Source organism: Panthera pardus, unplaced genomic scaffold, assembly GCF_024362965.1.
Source record: "Panthera pardus isolate Hobbes unplaced genomic scaffold, ASM2436296v1 HiC_scaffold_6, whole genome shotgun sequence".
NCBI lineage: Eukaryota > Metazoa > Chordata > Mammalia > Carnivora > Felidae > Panthera > Panthera pardus.
This window is the reverse complement of record NW_026526991.1, coordinates 66,690,266-66,713,043: the sequence shown is the minus strand read 5'-3', so window position 1 is coordinate 66,713,043 and position 22,778 is coordinate 66,690,266. Positions and strand designations below refer to the sequence as shown.

The 22,778-nt window shown below is 47.9% G+C and overlaps 1 protein-coding gene across 3 annotated transcripts in view; it reads left to right on the top strand.

Moving 5' to 3' along the window:
• Positions 1 to 21,861, top strand: part of PFKM (phosphofructokinase, muscle) — a 43,293-nt gene extending 21,432 nt beyond the window's left edge. For 2 of the 3 annotated variants that reach the window (XM_019419170.2, XM_019419171.2), the window contains 22 exons: positions 1,469 to 1,561; positions 7,737 to 7,810; positions 8,654 to 8,731; positions 10,360 to 10,549; positions 10,761 to 10,926; positions 11,681 to 11,725; positions 12,151 to 12,259; positions 12,372 to 12,467; positions 12,702 to 12,794; positions 13,410 to 13,535; positions 14,690 to 14,754; positions 15,246 to 15,315; positions 16,067 to 16,216; positions 16,676 to 16,746; positions 17,107 to 17,194; positions 17,269 to 17,421; positions 17,908 to 18,072; positions 19,129 to 19,190; positions 19,420 to 19,531; positions 20,820 to 20,919; positions 21,001 to 21,106; positions 21,331 to 21,861. In XM_019419170.2, coding sequence (XP_019274715.1) covers positions 1,469 to 1,561; positions 7,737 to 7,810; positions 8,654 to 8,731; positions 10,360 to 10,549; positions 10,761 to 10,926; positions 11,681 to 11,725; positions 12,151 to 12,259; positions 12,372 to 12,467; positions 12,702 to 12,794; positions 13,410 to 13,535; positions 14,690 to 14,754; positions 15,246 to 15,315; positions 16,067 to 16,216; positions 16,676 to 16,746; positions 17,107 to 17,194; positions 17,269 to 17,421; positions 17,908 to 18,072; positions 19,129 to 19,190; positions 19,420 to 19,531; positions 20,820 to 20,919; positions 21,001 to 21,106; positions 21,331 to 21,475 — 2,357 coding nt within the window. In that variant the 3' untranslated portion in view covers positions 21,476 to 21,861. Of the gene's footprint in view, positions 1 to 1,468; positions 1,562 to 7,736; positions 7,811 to 8,653; positions 8,732 to 10,359; positions 10,550 to 10,760; positions 10,927 to 11,680; positions 11,726 to 12,150; positions 12,260 to 12,371; positions 12,468 to 12,701; positions 12,795 to 13,409; positions 13,536 to 14,689; positions 14,755 to 15,245; positions 15,316 to 16,066; positions 16,217 to 16,675; positions 16,747 to 17,106; positions 17,195 to 17,268; positions 17,422 to 17,907; positions 18,073 to 19,128; positions 19,191 to 19,419; positions 19,532 to 19,895; positions 20,793 to 20,819; positions 20,920 to 21,000; positions 21,107 to 21,330 lie in introns of those variants that run through there. The other variant, XM_053894751.1, reaches the window with a different exon arrangement.
• Positions 21,862 to 22,778: the final 917 nt, after the last annotated feature.

Here is a 22,778-nt window from a genome sequence, read left to right as displayed (position 1 = left end):
CCAGGTACACAAATGGGAAGGAGCAAAGTAATGTTCAGGTGATGATGGGACAGAAAATTCATGGGAACAAAGGTTCAAGCTTTGGCAAGGGCTAGATCATGGAAGCTTTGAATGCCAACTCAAGAATTTGGACTTCATCCATCAGAATGGATTATATGTAGTATGTCTGTGAATCTGTGTCCCATAATAACGCTATATATGTTTGTGTTTGTATGTCTTCACGAGTGTCTCATTGCATGTACTTTACTGGTATGTATGCAGATTTGTGTGTTTATGTGACCTGTGTCTTTATCAGCGGCTACCCTGATTTCCTCAGATTCACAGCAGAAACATGAGCTGTGCATAAAGGTCATCAGCCCCGGTTCAAGTGATTTGGCCCAGTTCAAATGAATGCATCCTCAGGGTCCTATGACCTACCCATGGAGGTTTATTCTATGTCTCTTGTAGAGTGGAGAAGGGAAACACAAACAGAGACCAGCTATTGTAGTAGGCAATTCAGGTGGAGAGAGGCGCTGAGGATCGCAAATAAGGGAGGATAAGGGAAGATAGTAAGGGAGAAGAATAGAACTTGGTAACTTTTGACTCTCAGAGTAAGGAGGAGATCAATTTAAAAATTTAGATTTTAACCTGGATAACTGGTAGAGTGATGACTCCTTTGACATTTTATAGACACAAAAGTATGTCTTGTGTGTTCCTTTGAGAGAGATAAGCCCTAAAGACAAAAATACGAAGGTGTTCACATGGCGCGTGTACATAATCTATGTATATCTGGCTATGATTCTGTGTTGTTCTTCCCATTTGATAGCATGTAGTGTGAAGGGCAAGGCCTGAAGATGAGTCAAGAGAGGCTCAGGAGGCAGGAAGCCTGAGAGCGATGGGAGAAGGCATGGAATGTCTTTAACCATTCCTGAGCCTGAACCATCGTTTTGTGCAGGCTCAAATGTGCATGTAAAACCTCAAACCCCAGTTCCAGCTTAGCCCAATTCCATAAAACGAAACCCTAATCTTCACCATAACCCTGCCTTCCCTCACTTTTCTGCTTCCACTTGGCTGGTTCTCATCAGTGCCCCAAACCTCAGCCGATTCCTACCGTCTGCAGCAGCCCTTCCCTTCATTAAAAGGAGGAATCCTTGAGGCCACCTTAACTTTCCTCCTTCTTTTCTCATTTCTGTTCAGTCAACTGCCCTTCCCCTTGACCTTAGCTTGTTCTCCAAATAGACTCCAATTCAGGTGGGAGGGATTAGCCAGGACCTTTGCAGTGTTGGGTTTGATTACTGTGACATTTCAGCTTGTCAGTTTGTGGGGGCGTGGCCCTCTTCTGGAAGAAGTCCAAAACACCCAGGCTGCAAAGCTCAGACTTAGTATAGTAGGAGAGCCTGACTGAGGTGGCTCTAGCCAGTCTAACAGAGCCATTTCCTGAGCACCTCAATCCACCTGTGTCTTAACTGATCGTGCTCTTCAATTCTAGAGTGGATCATGACCCATGAAGAGCACCATGCAGCCAAAACCCTGGGGATTGGCAAAGCCATCGCCGTGTTAACCTCTGGTGGAGATGCCCAAGGTAAGGAGGAAGGCCCTGCTTGGGGAGGGACAAAAAAACCATGGCTGGTAGGCCCTTTTGAGTTTCTTAACTCCCTTAGCCTGTAGAATAGAACTGTCCTTAATGTCCTCCTGCTGTAGATTCACACTGGAATCCTGGGCTTTCCCGAGAATCTCTGTCAGGTCTAAGTCCCCAAGTGCTTCTGGATATTATTTCCTCTACTTTAATTTACTCAAATCTTCATAAAACTTCTTTCCAAGTTTCTCTGAAGATTTGGGACCATTTTGTTCCTTTGGTACCTAAAAGACTGGTGTTTTCTCAAGCATCACTAGGAAGAAAGAGACTAAAGAGATAAACTTGTTGAGAAAGCAGTAGGTGGATTCACTTCAAATACATAGAAAATGTAGGTGGGGAAAGGGGGAGATGCAGAAATTGGTATTTGGTGGGCCCTAGCTAGATCTTCAGGTGTTACCTCTGAGGTACGTAGAGTTTCTGCACCAACCAGGGTCCGGCACCACACTCCTACAGCACATTTCCTTCTACTGGGCACAGTTCTGCTTCATGCTTAGTTTTCTCTGGCCTTTCCTCTTCTTCCATTCCTTTGTCCCTCGCATAAGCAGGAATAGCAGCAGTTAATCGGTACAGACCCATGGGGTGAGGTGGGGGCGGGGGCAGAAAGCAAAGCCAGAGAGAACCCCTTTCTGGGTTGAGTCCCAGAAGCCTGGAAGTCAGGGAAATCAGGTATATGGAAAAACGAAGTGGGAGATAGGGAATGTGTGATTTTTTTTTCTCCTGATGATCTTGTATATTGTAATTTATAATACGTTGAAATCTACCTTCAGAATCTCTTTGAGAGGGATACCAGGACATGGAGACTGTGCTGAGAAAAATAGAGAAGGAAAGAGATTTCAGCCAGTCTCCCCTTCACTCTGCACCACTCTCTGTAGGCTTCCTAAACTTTGTGTTAATCACCCACTTTGCTTAGAGCCCTGCCTTGTATGTTGTGAAGAAGTTAATTTCCTTTGGAAACTTATAGTTTTAGGAGAAAAGATAGCATACGTTACTGGAATTCTTATGTAAGGCTTATAAATAACAAGAATCAAGTGTGCCTAACCAAGTAGAACCCACTTCTATAATGAACAGATAGGCTTTGGTTGGATTAACCAGGGAAGAGTTCACAGAGAAGGTAGATTTCAAGAGACTGAACTCTTCATTGAATGAATTCTTCATTCCACAGTGTCTGGTGTACAAAGTAGGTGCTATATAAATGTATCCTTAGTTAAATGCAAAGGATGTTATTGAGCACCTGCATTTCAAGCAGGATGGCAGGCACTAAGGATACATCAATGAAAAAGTTACACATTGTTCTTATGATCCTCATTATATGTTAGTAAATCTAGGCTTTAAGTATATTTTTTATCTAATGTATATTTAATTGTAATTGTGATATGTATTATGAACATGAGAATGCCAGAATGAGGACACTCAGGAAGAGGGGCACAGAGGTCTGAGTTCAGGAAGAGTGGCCAGATTAGGAATGCAGAGCCCTACTTGAGGCTGACCTTGCTTTTCTATTGCTTCTCTGCTCTCTCCTGGAAAGAATCCCATGCTCCATAAACTCTTGAGTGTTGATCCTAAAACCTTGGTAGGGTGGCCTGTGAAATTGGATTAAGTGAAGCAAGAAGAGCCTGCTAAAAATCCAAGTGAGGCATACAAAGTTCAGAATTTATGAAAAAGAAGGGCTCTCTGGAGAGGGAAAGAGGAAAAAAAAAAGAGACAGAGGGAGAGAGAGAGAGCTAGGATTTAACTTGGGTCTAAGAGCAGCAGAGCCCTTTCAGCTTCTGATCCTGAGCACAGAAACCCTCTTATTTTAGAGGGACCATCACCAGCTTTAAGGGAAGATCATTCTTGGAGGCAGGCGCTAGCATAAGCTGATTTCTGGAGGGCCAGCTGGACCAAGGCCTAGGGGATCTTGTGACAGGCACAGTGTACCCAGGGAAATATCCCACTGCGAGGCCACATAACATCACAGGTGCATGTGAGCAGGTGGTACAGGAAGAAACTAAGGGAGGCAGGGAAGCAAAGCAGAAAACTCAAAGTAGAGTTGAGAGGTCTCAGCTAAAGGAGCAGCTCAAATAAAGTAGCGGCCTGCCCAGTGATAAGTTTAATGATCTTCAGTTCTCCGAGGGAGAGGGCACAGAAATGACTTTTAACCCAGAGGCTGTGGGCCACATGGGAAAGTGAAGGTTGGGTTCTATAAAATCCACAGAGGCCACAGCTCTGTCATTCCCTGAGCTTAGCAAAGCCAATAACCTCTTAAAGCAGAAGAGAGGCCAGATTTCAGACACCCTGAGCTCAGAAACTGGGCTGAGTAGATACAAATTCCAGTCCAGGAATGGCCCCAGCTCTGCTAAACCATACCACATTTGCCCACACAACATTGGCTTATTCTGCTGGAAAGGATCTCAGTCATCGCTCTAGCCCTCTGCCTTCAGATGGGCAGTCCATTCCAAATACATGTTTATCCTGTTTTTAAAGGATTACAGGAACAGGGATTCTATTACCTCTCTGGATTGCTATTCTAGTATTCATAATATTAATTACATATTTGTCAGAAGTGTAATTCAGATCTAACATTTATTTTTCATGTTGGAATTAAAGGATTTTTTTTTCCTATTCAAAGTTCAATTAAGGTAGAAACTTTCTAACATCTGCTTTCAAAAAGATAGTGACCAAGTCATTTATTAGTTTTTTCTATCTCATGTCATAGAGACTCATTACCCATAGTTCTCCCCAAAGCCTCTTGCCTACAGGCTGTAATTAGAAACTCCAAAGTATGTGCTTCTGATGTTCTCCAGAGCCCCTCCTGGCTGTACCCAGAATACCCCCTGGGTGGTGCCTGTAATCTTATCCTTCGTCTTGCTTCTAATAAGTCAGACAGCTGTGAATAGAGAGTTATTTAGGGCAACATGGTACAGCTAAGGAGATCCTGGCCAGGACTGGTCTGAGGCCAGAATAGGCCAGTGATGTTAAGTAGGAGAGCCCAAAGAATTACTGGGACTCCCTAGCATAAGTTATGTGTATACATCCTGGTCGGTGAATTCTAGGGAACTGGGGGGTTTGAAATGCAGGTATAGGGGACAATTAGGGTCCTAAAACTTGATTTCTAGGAAAACGGTTGTCCAGCTTAGAGGCAGGATGACCTCTGGAGGTTGACAAGACTGAGGTAAGAAGGTAAAAAGGGATGAGAGAAGAGAAAGAATCTTCTTTTCTTGTGGGATTTTTCTTCTGCCCAATAGATTTGGATATTTCCTACCTGCCATCTATTGTTTACTTTGTACTTAAAACCTTTTAAGTCATTTGTTTTTCTTAAATCTTTTCTCCCTACCCTTACTCAGCTTAGGAGTAGGAAACAGCATTCCAACCTATAAATTTCAGTAGAGTGTTTTTTCCTTATTTCTTAAGATTACAAATTCATACTCCAGAACTGTAGGTATCCAATAGACAAGCCCACAGGCATTGTGAAAGTCTAGAAAATAAATCAACAATAGTTTCATTTCTGTTCTGACCTACTGATTTATCCTTACTAAGGCACTGATGGCTTTGCATTGACCCTGACTTTGTTCTTTTCAGACACGCAGGCTTTTCCTAAAGCTTCTGAGAAGCCTGCTCCCATCACAGAGTTTTCCATTTTGATTCCTTCAGTTTGAGAATGTGAACCTAGACTTCTAGACTTATGTGACTTTGCCTTAGTGATGGCGGAAGTGGGCTTTGACAGCAGTGCTCACCAGTGACCTCTTGTTGGCAAGCCCAACCTTCCCGTTCTTATCTTAGATCGATTATTGGAAGCATTTGGCAGTGTTACAACTTCTCGAAACTGTTCCCTTTGGCTTCCAAGACATGGCTAAGACCTGGGTTTCCTTTTGCCTTTCTTGCTGCTCCTTAGTTTCCTTCATGGAACCCATCATCCCCTGCCCATTCCCTCAGCGTTGGTTTTCCTCAGCGTTCCATTCCTTGCCTTTCCCATTCTAATTCTACATATTCTTGTGAGACCATCTCTCCCAAGTCCACATGGGTGTCCCACAAGAACTTCAAGCTCAACATTTCCAAATACGAATGTATCATCCACACCCCTACCTGCCTGAATCAAAACTTGCCTCTGCTTAGTTAATTGCACCTCAGTCTTAACTCTTTGCCTGTCAGTCATGGGGCCTTTCCATCTTCTTCTCCAACACCTTGAAATCTAACCACAGTGCTGTGCTTCTCTTTCCCCATTGCCTCCTGTCCAGTGTCTCTGTTTTGTCCCAAATGCCACTCTCTCAGTCTAGGCCCTCATTTTGTCTAGGCTGCCAGAGAGCCATCTTATCCCAGCGTCCTCTACATTGCCACCAGTGATCTTTTCTGATATACAGATAGCGTCATGTCTCTCCACTCTCAAAATTCTTAGAGATTCTCCATCATTTGCAACTTTTGTTTTTTAGGCCAAAGACCTCCTTAAGAATCAAATGACAGCTGTGGACCTTCTCCCAAAGGAAATTCCCGTGCCCAGAAAACTTTTCATACAGTTTCATGGGTTCATGGATTTCCTGAAACCATCACCCATGGATCCCCAATCAAATCCTGGCCTACAGAATAAGAGCCAGGCTTCCTCACGTGGCATACAGGTGCCTGCTTACCTTTGAAGCTTCACTGCTCACCACTTCCTGTCTTACGTTTTATCCTTTGTAATACCCAGTTACCTAAGGTTGTTTCTTGACCCTCACCTTTATTTGTGCTATTTTCCTGCCTAGAGCACTGTCCCCCAAAGTGTCCACCTGACGTAAAAGATTTATAAGGAAATTGTCCTTTAGGTCTCAGGTCAAATGTTGTCTTTTCTGTATAACCTGTTCTGACTTCCTTTCTGGCAGCTTGGATGCTCCTTCTCCTTGTCCCCACTGCGCTTTGTACAAATCTCCTTCATAGGGATCCATATTGTAACCATGTTATATTCTTCACAAGTCTTGAGGACCATTACCGTCTCCTGTATCTTTGCATCCCTAGACTGTATCATTCAACTGCTGTTTCCCTAGTGCCTAGATAGTGCCTGGAGTATGGTAGGTATTTAGTCAATATTTGCTCAGTGAGTGAATGGGCCTTCAATTTGATTTGGTGCTTATAGTCATCTAACACCAACTTTCGTCAGCCTGCAGAAAAAAACCCTCCAAAATAGACATTTTGGTTTTGTTGGTTCTATTCTGCTCCAGGTAGCTTTGGAATTTACAGTAGTTCATGATGGATTTTAGCAGATTTTTCTAATTACTGGTTTCTCTAGTGCTCACTGGCACATGATATTTCTCCAGGCAGGGTTAAGGACCCTAGGAATAGATTGTAGATTGAAACAAAAAAATGTTCTGGGGTATCTGAGGACAGGTGGATAAAATGGTTCACAAGAAATTGATCTATCAGGGCTCTGAGATTCCCTGAGCATCACCATGAGCCCCTTCTCACATGACAGGGCAGGATGGGGTTACCGGGATCAAGACCCAGGTATGTGTTCCATGTCTCACTGGGGAAGCTCTGCTCAGCACAATTATCAGTAGCATTGTTTCTAATACAGAGGCCGTTATAGCTTCCCCCTTGTGTTGTGTGCTGTGCAGGGTGGTTCCTCCACAGTACTCTCAGAAAAGACAGTTCTCGTCACTGAGTAGCTACCGGAAAGGGAGAATACTTAACATGGGAGAGAGGGGAAAGGCTCTCCTCTCTGTTTTAGTCCTAATTAATTTTAGTCCTGATTGTCTCCCAGTGGAGAGACTGGGCTCTGTGACCTTGACCTCTTTGAACTTCAGTTTCCAAATCTGTAAAATGGAGGTAACTTTAGGGTTGTGGAGAGGATTAAATGAGATGAGGTTTGACAGGCGTTTAGCGGTGTCTAACCCTACTGTAAGCATTCAAGATTATTATTCCCCGGATTGCCCTGGCAGGGAAAGGTCTTAAGAAAGATGGGATTGGGGAGGGAAGGGAGATGAATTGGAGGTATATGGAGCTACATTAACACTGAACACGATAATTTAGTGTTGTGGGGGAGGCCAGAAGACTTGGAGGAGAAGAGGATTCTAGATTCAGAGAAAAGCCTAAGAGAAGGACTGAGATATCTTGTAGTCCAGGCTGCTTTTCTCAGGAGTAACCTCTTCCTGTCGTCTTGCTTCCCTCCTTTCAGGTATGAATGCTGCTGTCAGGGCTGTGGTTCGAGTTGGTATCTTTACTGGTGCCCGTGTGTTCTTTGTCCATGAGGTTGGTTTTCTACTTTGTTCTCCATCATTCTTTCTCTGTTTTATGCTCCCCCCTCCCTACTTCCTGTTTCCTCACCTCCCAGTTACATGCTATGCCTGACCTATCTCAGCTCCTTGTCTCTAAGAGTGTCTCTCCCCGACTCCAGTCTCCAGTAATGATGGTAGGATATAGGGATCTACAGATGGGGTCCTCATGTTGCCCGTTCAATTTAAAGGAAGAAGTAACTCTCTCTTCCCCTTACCTCCACCAAAACAAAGAGAGAAGCTGAAATGAGTATTTCAGAGAAAATTTAGTATGTCCTGAGACAGAGCCTTTGGAAAGAACAAAGTCTCATCAGATTTCTGCAGTTTGCTGTACCTTCTGAGGTTCTAACTCCTCTTCCTTCTCTCCCTTCCCTCTCATTCTTTGCCCACTCTTTTCCCTGTAAGGTTTATCTGCCTTCTCCTAAATTGTATCTTTTCAGGTCCCATTTCTCTCCTGCCCTTCTTCCACCACCCTTCTCTTTTCCCTCTACTGTTATGAAAACTATCTGCTATTTAGTTCCCCGGGAAAGCAGATTGGAGGACATGGGATAAACCAGAAGCAAGAAGAATTAGGATGAAATATTAGGAAGGACATCCTGACCTTTTGAGATTGCAGGGAAATAGAAGAGGGTATTGAAAGGTTGATGTCTTCTTCCTGGGACTGTGTTAAATATGACAGTGTCATGGGCATCCAGGGATCAGTAATGGGAGGAGATGACTTGATTCTCAGAGAACTGCTTCCCAGAGATCCTGTCCTAATTGTGGGGGTTTAGGGAAAACTGGCTTAGCAGAAGCTGAATGGGTGTAATGTGCTCCACAGGGTTATCAAGGCCTGGTGGATGGTGGAGATAACATCAGGGAAGCCACCTGGGAGAGTGTTTCGATGATGCTTCAGCTGGTATGTTCCAGAGGACTCCTGTTCCTTATTTGTCCTGTCCTTGTCCCACCCCACTCTGGTTTGGCCTCATGGTTGCTCAAGTTCCCCCCATGTGGCTCGACGTGAAGGGTTCTGTGACGAGAGAGGTGCCACGACTGCCCTTTACTCTTTGCATTTGAAAACATCACCCTGGTTTCCTAGGGTGGCATGGGGGTGGGGGTGCGGTCACAGGACAGTTTGCTCTTTATGGAAAGGTCACAGGCAAGACTTAAGGAACTGGCACGTAAGCAGGAGTTGCTCTGGAGTCACAGGGAGGGTCTGGCCAGGAAAATAACCTTCCCAGAGGCCTGGAGCCAGAGCCAGAAGTAGAGCTGAAATCTGCTGGTCCTCATGTGATGGTGAGAAGGTCACTTGAAACCACACTGTTTAAGGGAGGAAGGAACCAGCACAGCCTTTTAGAGTTTCCAAAAATACCTTAAGATTATGCGGATTGTATCCATAACCCTTTGTGCTACTTTCCGTAAGTCATTATATACCTATTTTCTGATTTACTGAAAAATCCACAAATTACATTTGTACCCCCATTCTTTACCGCAGTCCTCTAAAAATCCATGGGAAGAAATACAATATGCAGTACTTAGCAAAGATTTTTTATAGGCGATGGTGCCTGCTGTTAAGTGGTCTGAAAATGAGTCAGAATTCTCTACCAGTACTCCCAAAGGCATGAATGCCAGAAGATTGTACGATTTGTGAAAATCCTAAGTATACTTACCTCTCTTGGGGCATCTATAAGTCCCTGGGGATTTAAGGCTTTCTATACTCAGAACTACCTTTCCTGTGAATATGTGGATATTGTGTCTCCTTCCACGAGCACCATAGATCCTGAGGAGTGAAGGGGAAAGGATTGGCAGGGCCTGGTTACAATTAGAAATCAGTGAGTTCAAGAGGGAAAGCACATTGGGATGACCAAGCACGTTGGGATGAACTGCTAATTATAGTGTGGACACAATCCAATAAAGTCAGGCCACTGGGGAGAATTTCCAAAGACTAAAGTCAGTGCTACATCTTACATTTCTAAGAACATGTGAAAGACGGAGATTGTCCAAAAGCCAACAGCATGTATGTATTCCTTTGCTCTCCTTGAGGATAATCACTTTGATGACAAAGCCTTCAATGAAATGGGTTAACCTTAGCAGTCTTCTAAGAGGTGTAGCAGAATATAGGAATGACCCTATGATAGCTCAGCCAGAATTATTTCCCTTTCCTTTAGAAAGAACAAATGACTTTTTTTTTAAAGTTTATTTATTTATTTTGAGAGAGAGTTGTGAGTGGGGAAGGGGCAAAGAGCGAGGGAGAGACAGAATCCCTAGCAGGCTCTGCACTGTCAGCGCAGAGCCCGAGGCAAGGCTCAATCCCACGAACTGCAAGATTGTGACCTGAGCTGAAATCAAGAGTCGGACACTTAACCAACTGAGCCACCCAGATGCCCCTAGAAAGGACAAATGACTCTTAAGGATGTTAGGGCACTTCCTAGAAAGCCAGGTAGTTATGACAGCTCATCACGATGTTGGAATAGGGGAAATCTTAGCATGTCGAGCTCAAATTTGGCTGTGTCATCTGGAGAGCTGACTTCTACTTCTTCCCCACAGGGAGGCACAGTCATTGGAAGTGCCCGGTGCAAGGACTTCCGTGAACGAGAGGGACGACTCCGCGCTGCCCACAACCTGGTGAAGCGTGGGATTACTAATCTGTGTGTCATCGGGGGTGATGGCAGCCTCACTGGGGCTGACACCTTCCGTTCTGAGTGGAGTGACTTACTGAGTGACCTCCAGAAAGCGGGTGAGACATTGTCATAAGTATTGTTTGTGCGCATGCACACACACCCCTCTCCTCCCATTGGAGGAAATCATCACCCAGACACAAAAGGGAGGTCTTTGCCCTCCTTTCTCTGCCATTGCTTATGCTTCCCATTGGCTGCAGTTCCTTCTCTCTCCAGTCATCTGCTCTTTAGGCATGTCAAGGTGGCTCCTGGTTTGCTTCTCATTGCCAGGTAAGATCACAGCAGAGGAGGCTACGAAGTCCAGCTATCTGAATATCGTGGGTTTGGTGGGCTCAATTGACAATGACTTTTGTGGCACTGATATGACCATCGGCACTGATTCCGCCCTGCACCGGATCATAGAGATTGTGGACGCCATCACCACCACTGCTCAGAGGTTAGGGGACTTGCGGGGGGCAGGTGGGGCAGTGGAGGAGGATCGCAGCTGGGGCAGGCTACAGGGCTAGGGCGTCTAGAGAAGATTAATGCCCTTGGGCTCTAGACCCCCAACGACCCGTTTTCTGGGGTGGGAACACTGTCTTTAATGAAGAAGCATCCCTAAAGCCCTGAAATTGCACTGTTGTCTACAGGCCGTATGTTTGCCCCTTGTCACTGTCTTGCCCACTGTCCACATTGTAGCTCTGAGGGCTTTGATACCTGTAGGGTCTCCCAAATGATCAGTGTCCAACATGAGACAAATCCAGGGAGCTCCAAACCTTAGCCACCCTTTCAGCTATAGTGTAGACTGTAGAGGCCGTCACTGCCGCTGCTCAGTAGGCGGCCTGGGGAGGCAGTGTGGGAGAATGGGAGGCGGAAGGTAACAGTTTGCCAGGGTCATCCTAGGGGATTCCAGGTTGATGCTGGTCGAGTCCTCACTTCTTCACTTCTTTTCCTATTTTCTCTTTCCTTTCCTGGACCCCATTGCTCCCTGGAACAGAGCCACAGTACTGACACCTTTTACTGCTATGTTTTAGTCAGCCTGTAGCCATCCTAGACCTAGGTCTGGGTCTTCCTGGTCTCTCCAGAAACCCGCTGGGAGGTCTAACAATATAAATGCGTCTCCCAGGGAGGTTTTGCGGCCTACATGTGGGTGGCGGCTTGGGACCATCAGGACACTGGGACTGTAAAGGTTCTGTGTCTGTCTCTTGCAGCCACCAGAGGACGTTTGTGCTAGAAGTGATGGGCCGGCACTGTGGGTAAGATCCCTGTCTCCACTCATCTGTTTTGTGGAGCCAGCAGTAGCCTTCTCTTCCCCAGAGAGTCCAAAGAGGTCTCCCAGGGATAGCAGATTCAGAGGTGTCCATGCTTGTCTCGGTTATGGCCCCCTTTCCCCACCCCCGTACCCATGCGTGGAAGGGTGTGCCTGTGTGCCCGTGCACAGGACAGACACCGCTCTGAGATTAGAAGCCACCGTGGCAGGTGAGCACGAAGAGAAGGTGCCCTTCAGGGACAAAACTTCACTGAGAGGCTGTCTCAGCGGCGCTCTTACCCTCACCCCAAGCATGAAAGCACAGATCCTCACACATTTCACCACCTATGGGAACAGGCAGACCTGCCAGGTACGGGTCAGGCAGTCTGTGGAGCGTGGCTCTTAGTGTGACGCTTCTGCCTCTCATCTCAGATACCTGGCCCTTGTCACCTCTCTCTCCTGTGGGGCTGACTGGGTTTTTATTCCTGAGTGTCCACCGGATGATGACTGGGAGGAACATCTTTGTCGCCGGCTCAGCGAGGTACTGGCACTTTATTTTGCCCTTGAAAAACCACTCGCCTGTTTCACTGATGATGCACTTCCCCTCCATCGGTTTCATCCCACTGACCTCTTTCCTCTTTGTTCTTGACCAGACAAGGACCCGTGGTTCTCGTCTCAACATCATCATTGTGGCTGAGGGTGCCATCGACAAGACTGGGAAACCCATAACCTCAGAAGACATCAAGAATGTTAGTATGAATGAAACCAGAGAGGCCTTGGACACCACCCCCCACCCCCTTCCCCAGTGACTTCTGAGTCTCCCCTTAGTCCTTCTGTACATCTCTCCCCAGGTTTCCTGCCCCCTGGTTTCCCAGGAAGATAAGATATAAGATAAGAGGCTAAGCCATCGTGGTTTATCTAAGCCTCTGCTTGTTTTTTCTCTTTGACTCTGTATCTCTCTGTCCCTCTTTTGGTCTCCTCAGCTGGTGGTGAAGCGTCTGGGATATGACACCCGGGTCACTGTCTTGGGGCATGTGCAGCGGGGTGGGACACCATCCGCCTTTGACCGGATCCTGGTAAGTCATGGGGTTCTGTGGCCCTTGCGTCTTAGAACCCAGGACTTGCTGTCCTTCCCCTGCAGAATCCCACTTCCCAGGACAGGGGCTTACACCATTGGCCATGCCGCCTCCCTCCAGCTTCTGGACTGCAGTGGCCCTTGACTCATTCCCATCCACCCGAGTTCTCTTCTGTTGCAAAAAATGATGGGAAATTATATGCTCTCCAAATAGTGAGGACTAATATCTCAGCTTTGATCATTAGTAAAATTATTAAGATCTAACCTTAGACACTCAGGTTGAACCCTCTCATCCTACTTTTGTTAGAAGAGAGAGGCAATACTCTCCCTTGTTTTATCAATAAGAAGGGAATATTAAGCCTCAGTAATCTCCTTGATTACTACAATGGACATGCTTCTCTGGAACCAAATAGAATTCTAATGGTAAGAGGATGAAGAATCAAGCTTTAGATGAAATCTGGGTAGGGAGATAAAGCCCCATAAGCTCTTAGCTGTAGTCCTTAAATGTGCAATTCAACCCTGTGATCTGGAAGGGCCTCAGGTGCCCTGGCTCTCCAGGCCCAGTCCAGATGGGGAGGCCTGAACCAGACTGTCTTTTCTCCCTGGGTTCCTGCAGGGCAGCAGGATGGGTGTGGAGGCAGTGATGGCACTTTTGGAAGGGACTCCAGACACCCCAGCCTGTGTGGTGAGCCTCTCTGGGAACCAGGCTGTGCGCCTGCCCCTCATGGAGTGTGTCCAAATGGTAAGTACCGACCTCAGCTCCCCGTCCTAACAGCCCAAGCCCCTGTCTTTGAGCTAGAGCTTAGAGGGAAAGAGACCAACTTCGAAGGGCACTGGAACTCCTGTTGGAGATGGGAAGGCAGCATGGTGTAGTTAAGAGTCAAATGAGGAAAGGGCACAGTAGGCTTTGCATAGGAGCTGTCCCCTCTCTAAGCCTCAGTGTCCCCATCTGTTAAATGTTCCTAAGAAACGTGGGAGATGCTACATCTTACCAAGTAGTGAGACCCAACGTCGCACAATATCCAGCCTCGGATGCTTTTGCCATGTCTTTGTTGGAAAAGAAACGGAGTATGTCTCCAAATGTTATTAAAAGCAGGGAATAGTATTATGGTCTGGCTGGCTAGCTCGTATGTTTCTATGATTTCTACCTTGAACATGTTTCTCTGAAACAACGTGAGGTTCCTAACACTCACCCTGAGGGCTACTATAAGGAGCAGAGGGAAGCTTTGTAGAAGGTCTGATGCAGTATCTGGAAAATACCGGGTGCTCAGGAAATGGCTCTTATTACAAAGGAATCACTCCTGTGATACCACAGAGCTGTGTGTCTGGGGCTGAGGTGTCTGGCTGATTCTTAGGACTGGCCTGCATGCTCAGGGCTGGCTCCCCATTTCCTGGCTTGCTTCTCCCTCAAACTGGGAGTCCCAGAAACCTACAGCCTAGACAGGCTCCAGCCTTGCTTGGAACTATGTATCCCAAAAGCTAAAGCACAGGCTCACAGAGCAGAAATCAGTAGCTGGGAGACACACGGCAGGGATCAGCTTTTCTTCCTAACTGGGATCCGTAGGGTCTTCTTCATACACTCAGTTTAGAGGCTACTTTCAGGTTGCGGAATGGAGGAAGATGCTATTTTATCTGTGAGCACTCCTCCACTCTGAAAAATATTCAAATAAGTAGAGCATTGAATCAGCTCCTTCCTTTGGCTGCTCATTTCTCCAAAAATTAAGGAAAAACAAAGATGCTGCTTTCTGTGAATGTTTGGGGAGCATAGCAAAGGTGGGAGGTGTGGTGGGTAGGATCCAGGCATAAGAGTGGAGACAGAGCATTACCACGGGCTAGGAATCCAGCTGTGTAGAACCCTGCCCTGTAGTCATGACTCTTGCTGTGCTCCTCCTTCAGACCAAAGATGTGACCAAGGCCATGAACGACAGGAAATTTGATGAAGCCATGAAGCTGAGAGGCCGGTGAGGAATGACCGGAAGCTCACTAGCTACAAAAATCAGATATTGGAATGGAGCAAAAAACGGACACGGTTTAAAACCCAATATAAGAGCTTCTGCCCCTCCCTGTTCTTACTGTCTTTGTGACAGTTCCTTCCTGAGAGAGCTGGTTGTGAGGTGACCAGGAGGCACAGTTTGTCCCAGGGATGCTCTTCCTGGGATTGGCCTGCTGTAATCCGGTGGTTTTTGTGTGGGTTCCAGCCAGGTTTTCAGTTTCTCTAGCCAAGGGACAGCGTGTCGTGCTGAGTGCAGTGCCTGGGAGAAGAGTCCTCAGGGAGGGTTTGATCGGTTACTGGCCCTTTTTCAGCCCCTGCCCAGTTCCTGCCAGGTCCCAGTTATGTCCTTTGAGGTTTGCCCAGCTGGACTTCACACTGGGAACAGAACTTTAGATCCCCTTGGCTCCTGGCCGTGAGGAGCGGCCTGAAGACCCCCCACCCCACCTGTACTTTTTCCAGGAGCTTCATGAACAACTGGGAAGTGTACAAGCTTCTGGCTCATGTCAGACCCCCAGTCTCTAAGGGACCGGTGAGTTCTCTCCCTTTGACTCTGTCTCTCAGTCTCCCTCCGTGAAGTGCCACCTCCACTCATATAACCTAGAGCCTGGCCAGCTTCTTCGCCCCACTAAAATCTCCAGTGCCGAGTCCCTGACCCTACTAAGAAATTTTCTCTTAGCACCCCCAGATACTAGCCCCATGTTCTTAATGTGCCCCGGACGTCTCTGCCCCAAGGCCCACATCCAATTTAGGATCGACGAGGTAGCGTGCAAGGACTGGGAAAGAGATTTACGGATTAATCCTTTGGGCAGACCTGGGAATGATCATATGAATGTACTTCAGCCACTTCTTCCCTTGAAGTAGTGGTTCTCGGTACTGAGTGTCTATCAGAATCATCTGGGCTGCTTATTTAACGTGCAGATTGCTGGATCCTTCCCTCAGAGAGGATTTAGCTCTGGGTCATGGCCAGGAATAGGTTGGTTTAACAGGCTCCCTAGATCAGGCGGTCCAAATATCACACTTTGGGAAATGCTGCTCTGGAAGGCCTCATTCGTTACATAATGCTATCTGTGGGCAGGGACAGCGGTTTTCCTTATTGATTTGTGATAAAGAATTTGCTTCCACAGGATGAGGGAACAGGCTGTGCTGGCATTCCTGGAGAGGGGGTACATTGTCCAGAGGCACATGTCCTGACCCTAGGACCATGAGGGACACAGGGTTCAGCTTCCCTTACTGACCTGTCCCCCTCTTCGTCCTGCTCCCTCTCCACTTCTTCTCCCCAGAGTAGCATACACACAGTGGCCGTGATGAACGTGGGGGCCCCAGCCGCAGGCATGAACGCTGCCGTCCGTTCCACCGTGAGGATTGGCCTCATCCAGGGCAACCGGGTGCTGGTTGTACATGATGGCTTCGAGGGCCTGGCCAAGGGTCAGGTACGGGGACTAAAAGGAGGAGGGCACGTACTCTGAGGCACGTAGCAGGGGTGACCTGTCGGTCTTTTTCTTTCTCCTGGCCCCTCCCCTCTCTCTCTCTACCTTTCTTTCCTCTCAGGGTTTGAGCAGAAGTAGATGCTTAATCTTCTTTTTTTTTTTTTTTTAAAGAAGTAGATGCTTAATCTTAGGGCAGTATGAATAGGCAGGAGCCACTGAAATGAACCCTTTACAGGCAACACACCTTGTTTAATTCTCTGTCCCAAAGCTCAGTGCAGTGCCTGGCATAAGTAGGTGCTTACTATTTGTGAATGGGCAATAAGACCAGAGGAAGTTCACTGAGGTGGGGAAAAGCCGATGCGTGGTGTTCCTCTTCCAGCCAGGGTGGGTGTCGGGGTGGGATCAGAACTCAGGAAGTAGCATTCAGTCCACAGGGCAGACCTGTGTGATCTTTTCCTGCAGATCGAGGAAGCTGGCTGGAGCTATGTTGGGGGCTGGACTGGCCAAGGTGGTTCCAAACTTGGGACTAAAAGGTAAGTGGCATTTTGGAAGCACCTCCTCCTAGTCACCCCTAAAGATGTCCCTTGTAATGTGGGTGTCAGTTCATTAGGTCAGCGTCTACACTGCTGTAGTCTGCATCTTCTGTCCCCAAGCTCACAGTTGCCTCAGTGAGGGAAGGCCTGCATATCTAGACATCTCTTAGCAGCTGTAGCAGTTTTAAGCCCCAGGATGTGTCCTTACACAGCCATGAGGGGGTGGGCAGGGAAGGGGGCACAGGTCAAGAAGTTATACATAAAGCACATTCTAATTCTAGCTTTTTTCTCCCTCAACTTTGCTTAATTCTCCAAATTCCATCACCTCATCGCCCACCCCGCCTCATCCCAATCAACTAGGACTCTACCCAAGAAGAGCTTTGAGCAGATCAGTGCCAACATCACTAAGTTTAACATTCAGGGCCTTGTCATCATTGGGGGCTTTGAGGTGAGTGCCCTCCCGTTTGTTCCCCTCCTCCCCACTTTTCCCTCTCCCCTCATGGCTGCCACCCTCCTTCTCAGGCTTACACAGGGGGCCTGGAACTGATGGAGGGCAGGAAGCTGTTTGACGAGCTGTGCATCCCGTTTGTGGTCATCCCCGCGACGGTCTCCAACAACGTCCCCGGCTCGGACTTCAGCGTGGGGGCTGACACAGCACTCAATACTATCTGCACGGTGAGAGCCCGCCCCCGCTTCCCAGGCCTCTGGCCAGCTCTGTAATCCCTGGACCACGTGTGCTGGAGAGTGAGCTACTGTTTTTGTACTAACCAAGTGACAGTGTTCAAACGGTGCCTCTTCGAGCCCAGGCCCTTACGCACTTTATTTCTCCACGCTACGGTGTTCATTCTCACCTGTCAGCCTCCAACGCATCAGTACTCTGCGTCCCAAATGTTTTTTTCCGTCCTGAGGTCAGATAGCCTAATTTCCCTGCCCTGAACGACACAAAGGGTAAGTACAGCTTCCTTCCCAGGAGGCGAGTTCCACAGGGCAGTTGGCAGGTGTGCCGGCCGCCCCCTAAGGCAAGAACTTGATGAGGCGTAGGGGCCTGGCTGAGCCAGGGAGGGTGGCGTGCCGGGGCCGGTTTATGGCAAGGGCCAGAGAAGTGACAAGGATCAGACCCCGGACTCTGTCTTTCTAACTGAGACCCCGCTGTCTTTGCAGACCTGTGACCGCATCAAGCAGTCAGCGGCAGGCACCAAGCGTCGGGTGTTTATCATCGAAACGATGGGTGGCTACTGTGGCTACCTGGCCACCATGGCAGGACTGGCAGCTGGGGCTGATGCTGCTTACATTTTTGAGGAGCCCTTCACCATTCGGGACCTGCAGGTAGATGGTCACTCAGAGCCTGTTATGCAGCTCTCCCCTGCCCTAGTCTGTCCCCACAGCATCTTGAGCTGTGAGAGCTCAAGATGAGGATAGCTGCTTGGTCTCTGGGGCCCTGCGAGGAAACTAGAAAGAGCAGCAAGAGGGCATCTCCAGTGTAACCTCGCACACGTGACCACAGCTGCTGTTTCTGGAGCATTCGTTTCGAAGGCCCCACGTTGCTAAGCCCTTCTCAACGTGTTTTTGCATTTTGTCTTCAAAACACACGTGCAAGGGAGCTATTATTATCTCCGTGTTACGGACAAGAAAGATTTAGAGAGGTTAAAAGACTTTTCTAAACTTGTGAGTAGGTGGTTTAACTAACAGAGAAAGTCGGTGGTGTCTCTACTGATCATGCCACCCGCCCTGGGCTCCCTTGCTACCAAAGCAGACTCTTCTCATTCCTGTCCCTCCCGGGGTTAGGGTAGGGCGCTCCGATTCCTTTTTCTCAGAGGGGCCGTATGATCCTAGTTTTCCAAGATTTCAGTTCACTGGAGGGAAGAAGAGCCACAAAGTGCAGGGGCAGCAGGCTGAGGGAACTCCCTCATGCAAGAACTCAAGTCCCTGCTGGGAATGGAAGGTGGGAGTCTTCCTCCTTCACCCCCATCTCAAAGCCCAGATGAAGGAACTGGTTCCTCCCAAGCGAATCACTGCTGCACCGACAAGCAACCCATTCAAAGGCCAACACTGAGAGCAGTGGGCCCCCCACTCGGCCCTCTGAGGGAAGGGAAGCAGAATCCCCTGGAAGGGGACACTGGGAGCAGGTGGAAAGGTGAAGACCGGCAGTTACCATGGCTGTCCTTAAGTCACCCTCTCCCAGTTCTGCCTGGCTCGTTTGGAGTCTTTGTTCACATTGCAGCGTGCACTGAACTTCTCACAGGGACTAGGCACAGATTGTAAACAGCTCTCTTCCAGTTTCTCTCCCCATCTGGAGAGGCCTGGTGGGGAACAAGAGATCTGTGCACTTGCCCGGCCTTATCCACTCCTGGCAAGGCTTAAGATTTACTCTCTTATTTTCAGGCAAATGTTGAACATCTGGTGCATAAGATGAAAACCACTGTGAAAAGGGGCTTGGTGTTAAGGTACCTCATCCATGGTGTGTTCCTAAGCGAAGAGAACAGTTAGGCTTTGGCTCTAGCCCACAGAATGAATCCATGGTTGGGATGCCCTGAGGAATTTGGGGACACAGTGAGAGAACTGGAGCCATGGGAGGAGACAGAAAAGGGAAGAACAAAGCCTACTGAAGCAGAAAAGGGTTGGGAGGGATGGGGAGACAACCAAAGTCACAGGCTTTTGGTCTCTACTTGGCAGGAATGAGAAGTGCAATGAGAACTATACCACGGACTTCATCTTCAACCTGTACTCTGAGGAGGGGAAGGGCATATTTGACAGCAGGAAGAATGTGCTTGGGCACATGCAGCAGGTCGGGAAGACACCCCAGTCATACCCTTCACCAGACGGCCACAATCCCCGATAGCCATTGGGTCTCCCACTGGTCCCCAATCTGCTGGAGGCTGTCGGTGCCACCACAGAGCACGAGCCTGCAGTTTTTACTGTCACAGAATCGAAACAGCATTACCCTGGAAATGGCCTTCGAGGTTATGTGATCCCTCCTGGGGCAGGGCTTCTCAGCACTGGCACCATTGTCATTTGGGGCTGGATAAATCTTTGTTGCGGGTGGCTGTTCTGTGCCATTGCGGGATGCTTTAGCAACATCCCTGGACTCTACCCACTAGATGCCAGTAGCACCTCCCTCCTAAGTTGTAACAAATACAAAATGTCTCCAGACTTTTGCCAAATGTCCCCTGGGGGGCAAAATCATCTCTAGTTGAGAACCACTAATTCAGATGAAGAAAATGAGGCCCAGACGGGAGAAACAACTTTTTTAGGGCCGCTCATCAAGCTTGGGTGAGAGCCAGAATGCACTCCAGTGCTCTTCCCAGCATGCCATGCTGCCTTCCTGTGCAAGAAGTACAGCCACCTTGCTGGTGTTGGGCTCTGTCTGTACTAACCGGGGTTTCCGGGGGAAACGAATTCCCTTCTGCTATCCACATTCAATCCCCACCTACGGCAGGCCTCACTCACAGACGGTACTGGTGGTCTTAGGCCTCCCCATCCCAAATGTCCCCAGCTGATTCTGCTTAAGTATGGACCTTTGACCGTTGTCTACCTACCTATGAATTCCCAGTATCCTCAACTTGAATGAGCTTATTAGCCCCTGCAGGAATGGGGTCTAACTGGATAAAGCATGGCGATCTATTCCCCACTTTCCCACCTCCTTTCACTTAGTTCAGAGAAAATCTGCATGATGTTTTATATTATTCTGAGGTGCTACCAAGGACATCTATGTTGGTTCACAAGGAACACTTCTGTCGATGATGGTGACTGACAAAAGCTGCTAGGCTGAAGAGGGGCAAGGAGGCGACTGGCCAATCAGACTGGAAGTGAATGAACAGGATCTGGCAGCTGTGAGACCAGGTCCCCCCATATCTAATTAGTTACTCTTACCCCTGGTAAATGGCCAAATAAGCTGTGCCAGCTCACTCTGTTCTCAGCACTGTCTCAGGATTTCCTTCATGGTTAGACTTCTGGATTCCTGTTTCCAGCTGCAAACCTGGGGCCTGTTCTTTCCTTTTTTCTGTGTGTATTCAGGTATCTCTGCCACTTCATTAGAGTCCTTCCCTCTGTAATTTTTATGATTCTTTTTCCAGGGTGGAAGCCCAACTCCGTTTGACAGGAATTTTGCCACTAAGATGGGTGCCAAGGCTATGAACTGGATGTCTGGGAAAATCAAAGAGAGTTACCGTAATGGTAGGTGGGGTAAGAGGGTAAGACCCCCCCATAGTGGCTGGTTCCCCATTATAGAAGCCTACTGACCATCCTGTATTGCAGGGAGGATCTTCGCCAATACACCAGACTCAGGCTGTGTTCTGGGGATGCGTAAGAGGGCTCTGGTCTTTCAACCGGTGACTGAGCTGAAGGAGCAGACGGATTTTGAGTGAGTACATCTACTTCCCCGGTAGTTTCAGGATCTCCTCTTCCCAACCTGTTCGCTGTCTTCGATCCTTTTATCTTAGGAGTAACACCTGGACTCGTACCCATTTTGGATCTTAGGCCATGTCCTAAAATCCAGCCTCTTCTGCTCAACTTCTTCCTATAAGCTTTTGATAGAAATCAGTTGGGGTGCTGAAAGATTAAATCATCTGTCTCATTCCTCTGTAGCCACCGCATCCCCAAGGAGCAGTGGTGGCTGAAGCTGAGGCCCATCCTCAAAATCCTAGCCAAGTATGAGATTGACTTGGACACCTCAGAGCACGCCCACCTGGAGCACATCAGCCGGAAGCGATCTGGAGAAGCTTCTATCTAACCCTCTTTGGAGTGAGGGTAATGGATTGTCTGATCATGGTCAGCTCACCCCCCGATAGATCCAAGTCCATGCATTCTCAAGTGTTTTAGCCCATTTTTCATTAGGTTTCCTTTTAATCTGCACCTGTAGCCATGACCAGCTCTGGCCAGGGAGCTGAGGCAGTGGGCAGTGCGTAGAAGGTCCTTTGAGGTAGAATTTATCATCACTTCTACCCCAGCTTCATCTGTCACACAAGACTGGGCTCCTCTAGTGCTACTGCTAGATTTCAACTACTCGGTTAGAATCTTCCTAAAAATAAGCTCTATTTATTTCTTGTGATAACAAAGTCTTGGTTCCTCTACTACTCTGACTGCAGTAACACTAATAAAGGCCAACTGGTCACTGTGCTTTTGGTTCTCCTGTTGTCACTTTTGTAAGTAGAATGTCATACTGTCAACCCAAAGCACCAGACCCTGCTCAGACAGACACGTGGGAAAATGCATCCCGTATGATCACCCCATGTACTCCTCTCCATCTCTTGGCTCTGCACATACGGTCCTAGAACATCATATACTGGTCCTTACCCCCTATCGCACACTAGTCCCTCCTGCATCCTCTGTAGCCATAAGGTGCCCTGCCAGTCTCCTTTAAGCATGAAATTGTGTTTCACCTCGTGATCATATACCCATTACCTAGGGGTTTTTCCAGCCATTCCATGATCTCTACTTCTCTTCTGACAACTCAGGGTTCTTCCTTCTCAACTCTTCCCCTGTTATTCCTTCCTAGATGAAACGCAGACCCCATTTGTGAGGAGACATGCACATTTTGAAGGCCTGGGAAAGAGACCCCCACTCCTGGACCCGGTTTGGTGGGCTGGCTGAAATACTGCTTGAGAAAGCGGTCAGTTCTCATTCAGCTCCATTTGTTTTCTATTCCATAACAATAGCTTCTTCCTCATCAGCCAAGTAACCATGTAATGTAGTTGGTCTTCAGGAGCGAGACCGCAGATTTTACCCAAATTGACAGGATGGCACCTGTTGATGCCAAGTTTAAGCTTAGCCTCCAATAACCAGATCCTGACTCTCAGCACAAGCGTGCATACTCCTCCCAACCTAGTTTCCTCACCTGCCTGATGAAGCAGGAAGAGGTTCAAGGTTTTACCGGCCGTGGAGGAATGATGATCTCTAATATGTCACTTTTGCTGGCTATCCAAAGTATTACCTTTACACCCTGAAAACAGTTCTGAACAGCAACTGAGAAGGCTTGTCAGGAGTCCAGACTTAAGGCAGCCAAATGCTCTTTGTGCAGTTCATTAAGGGGAAGA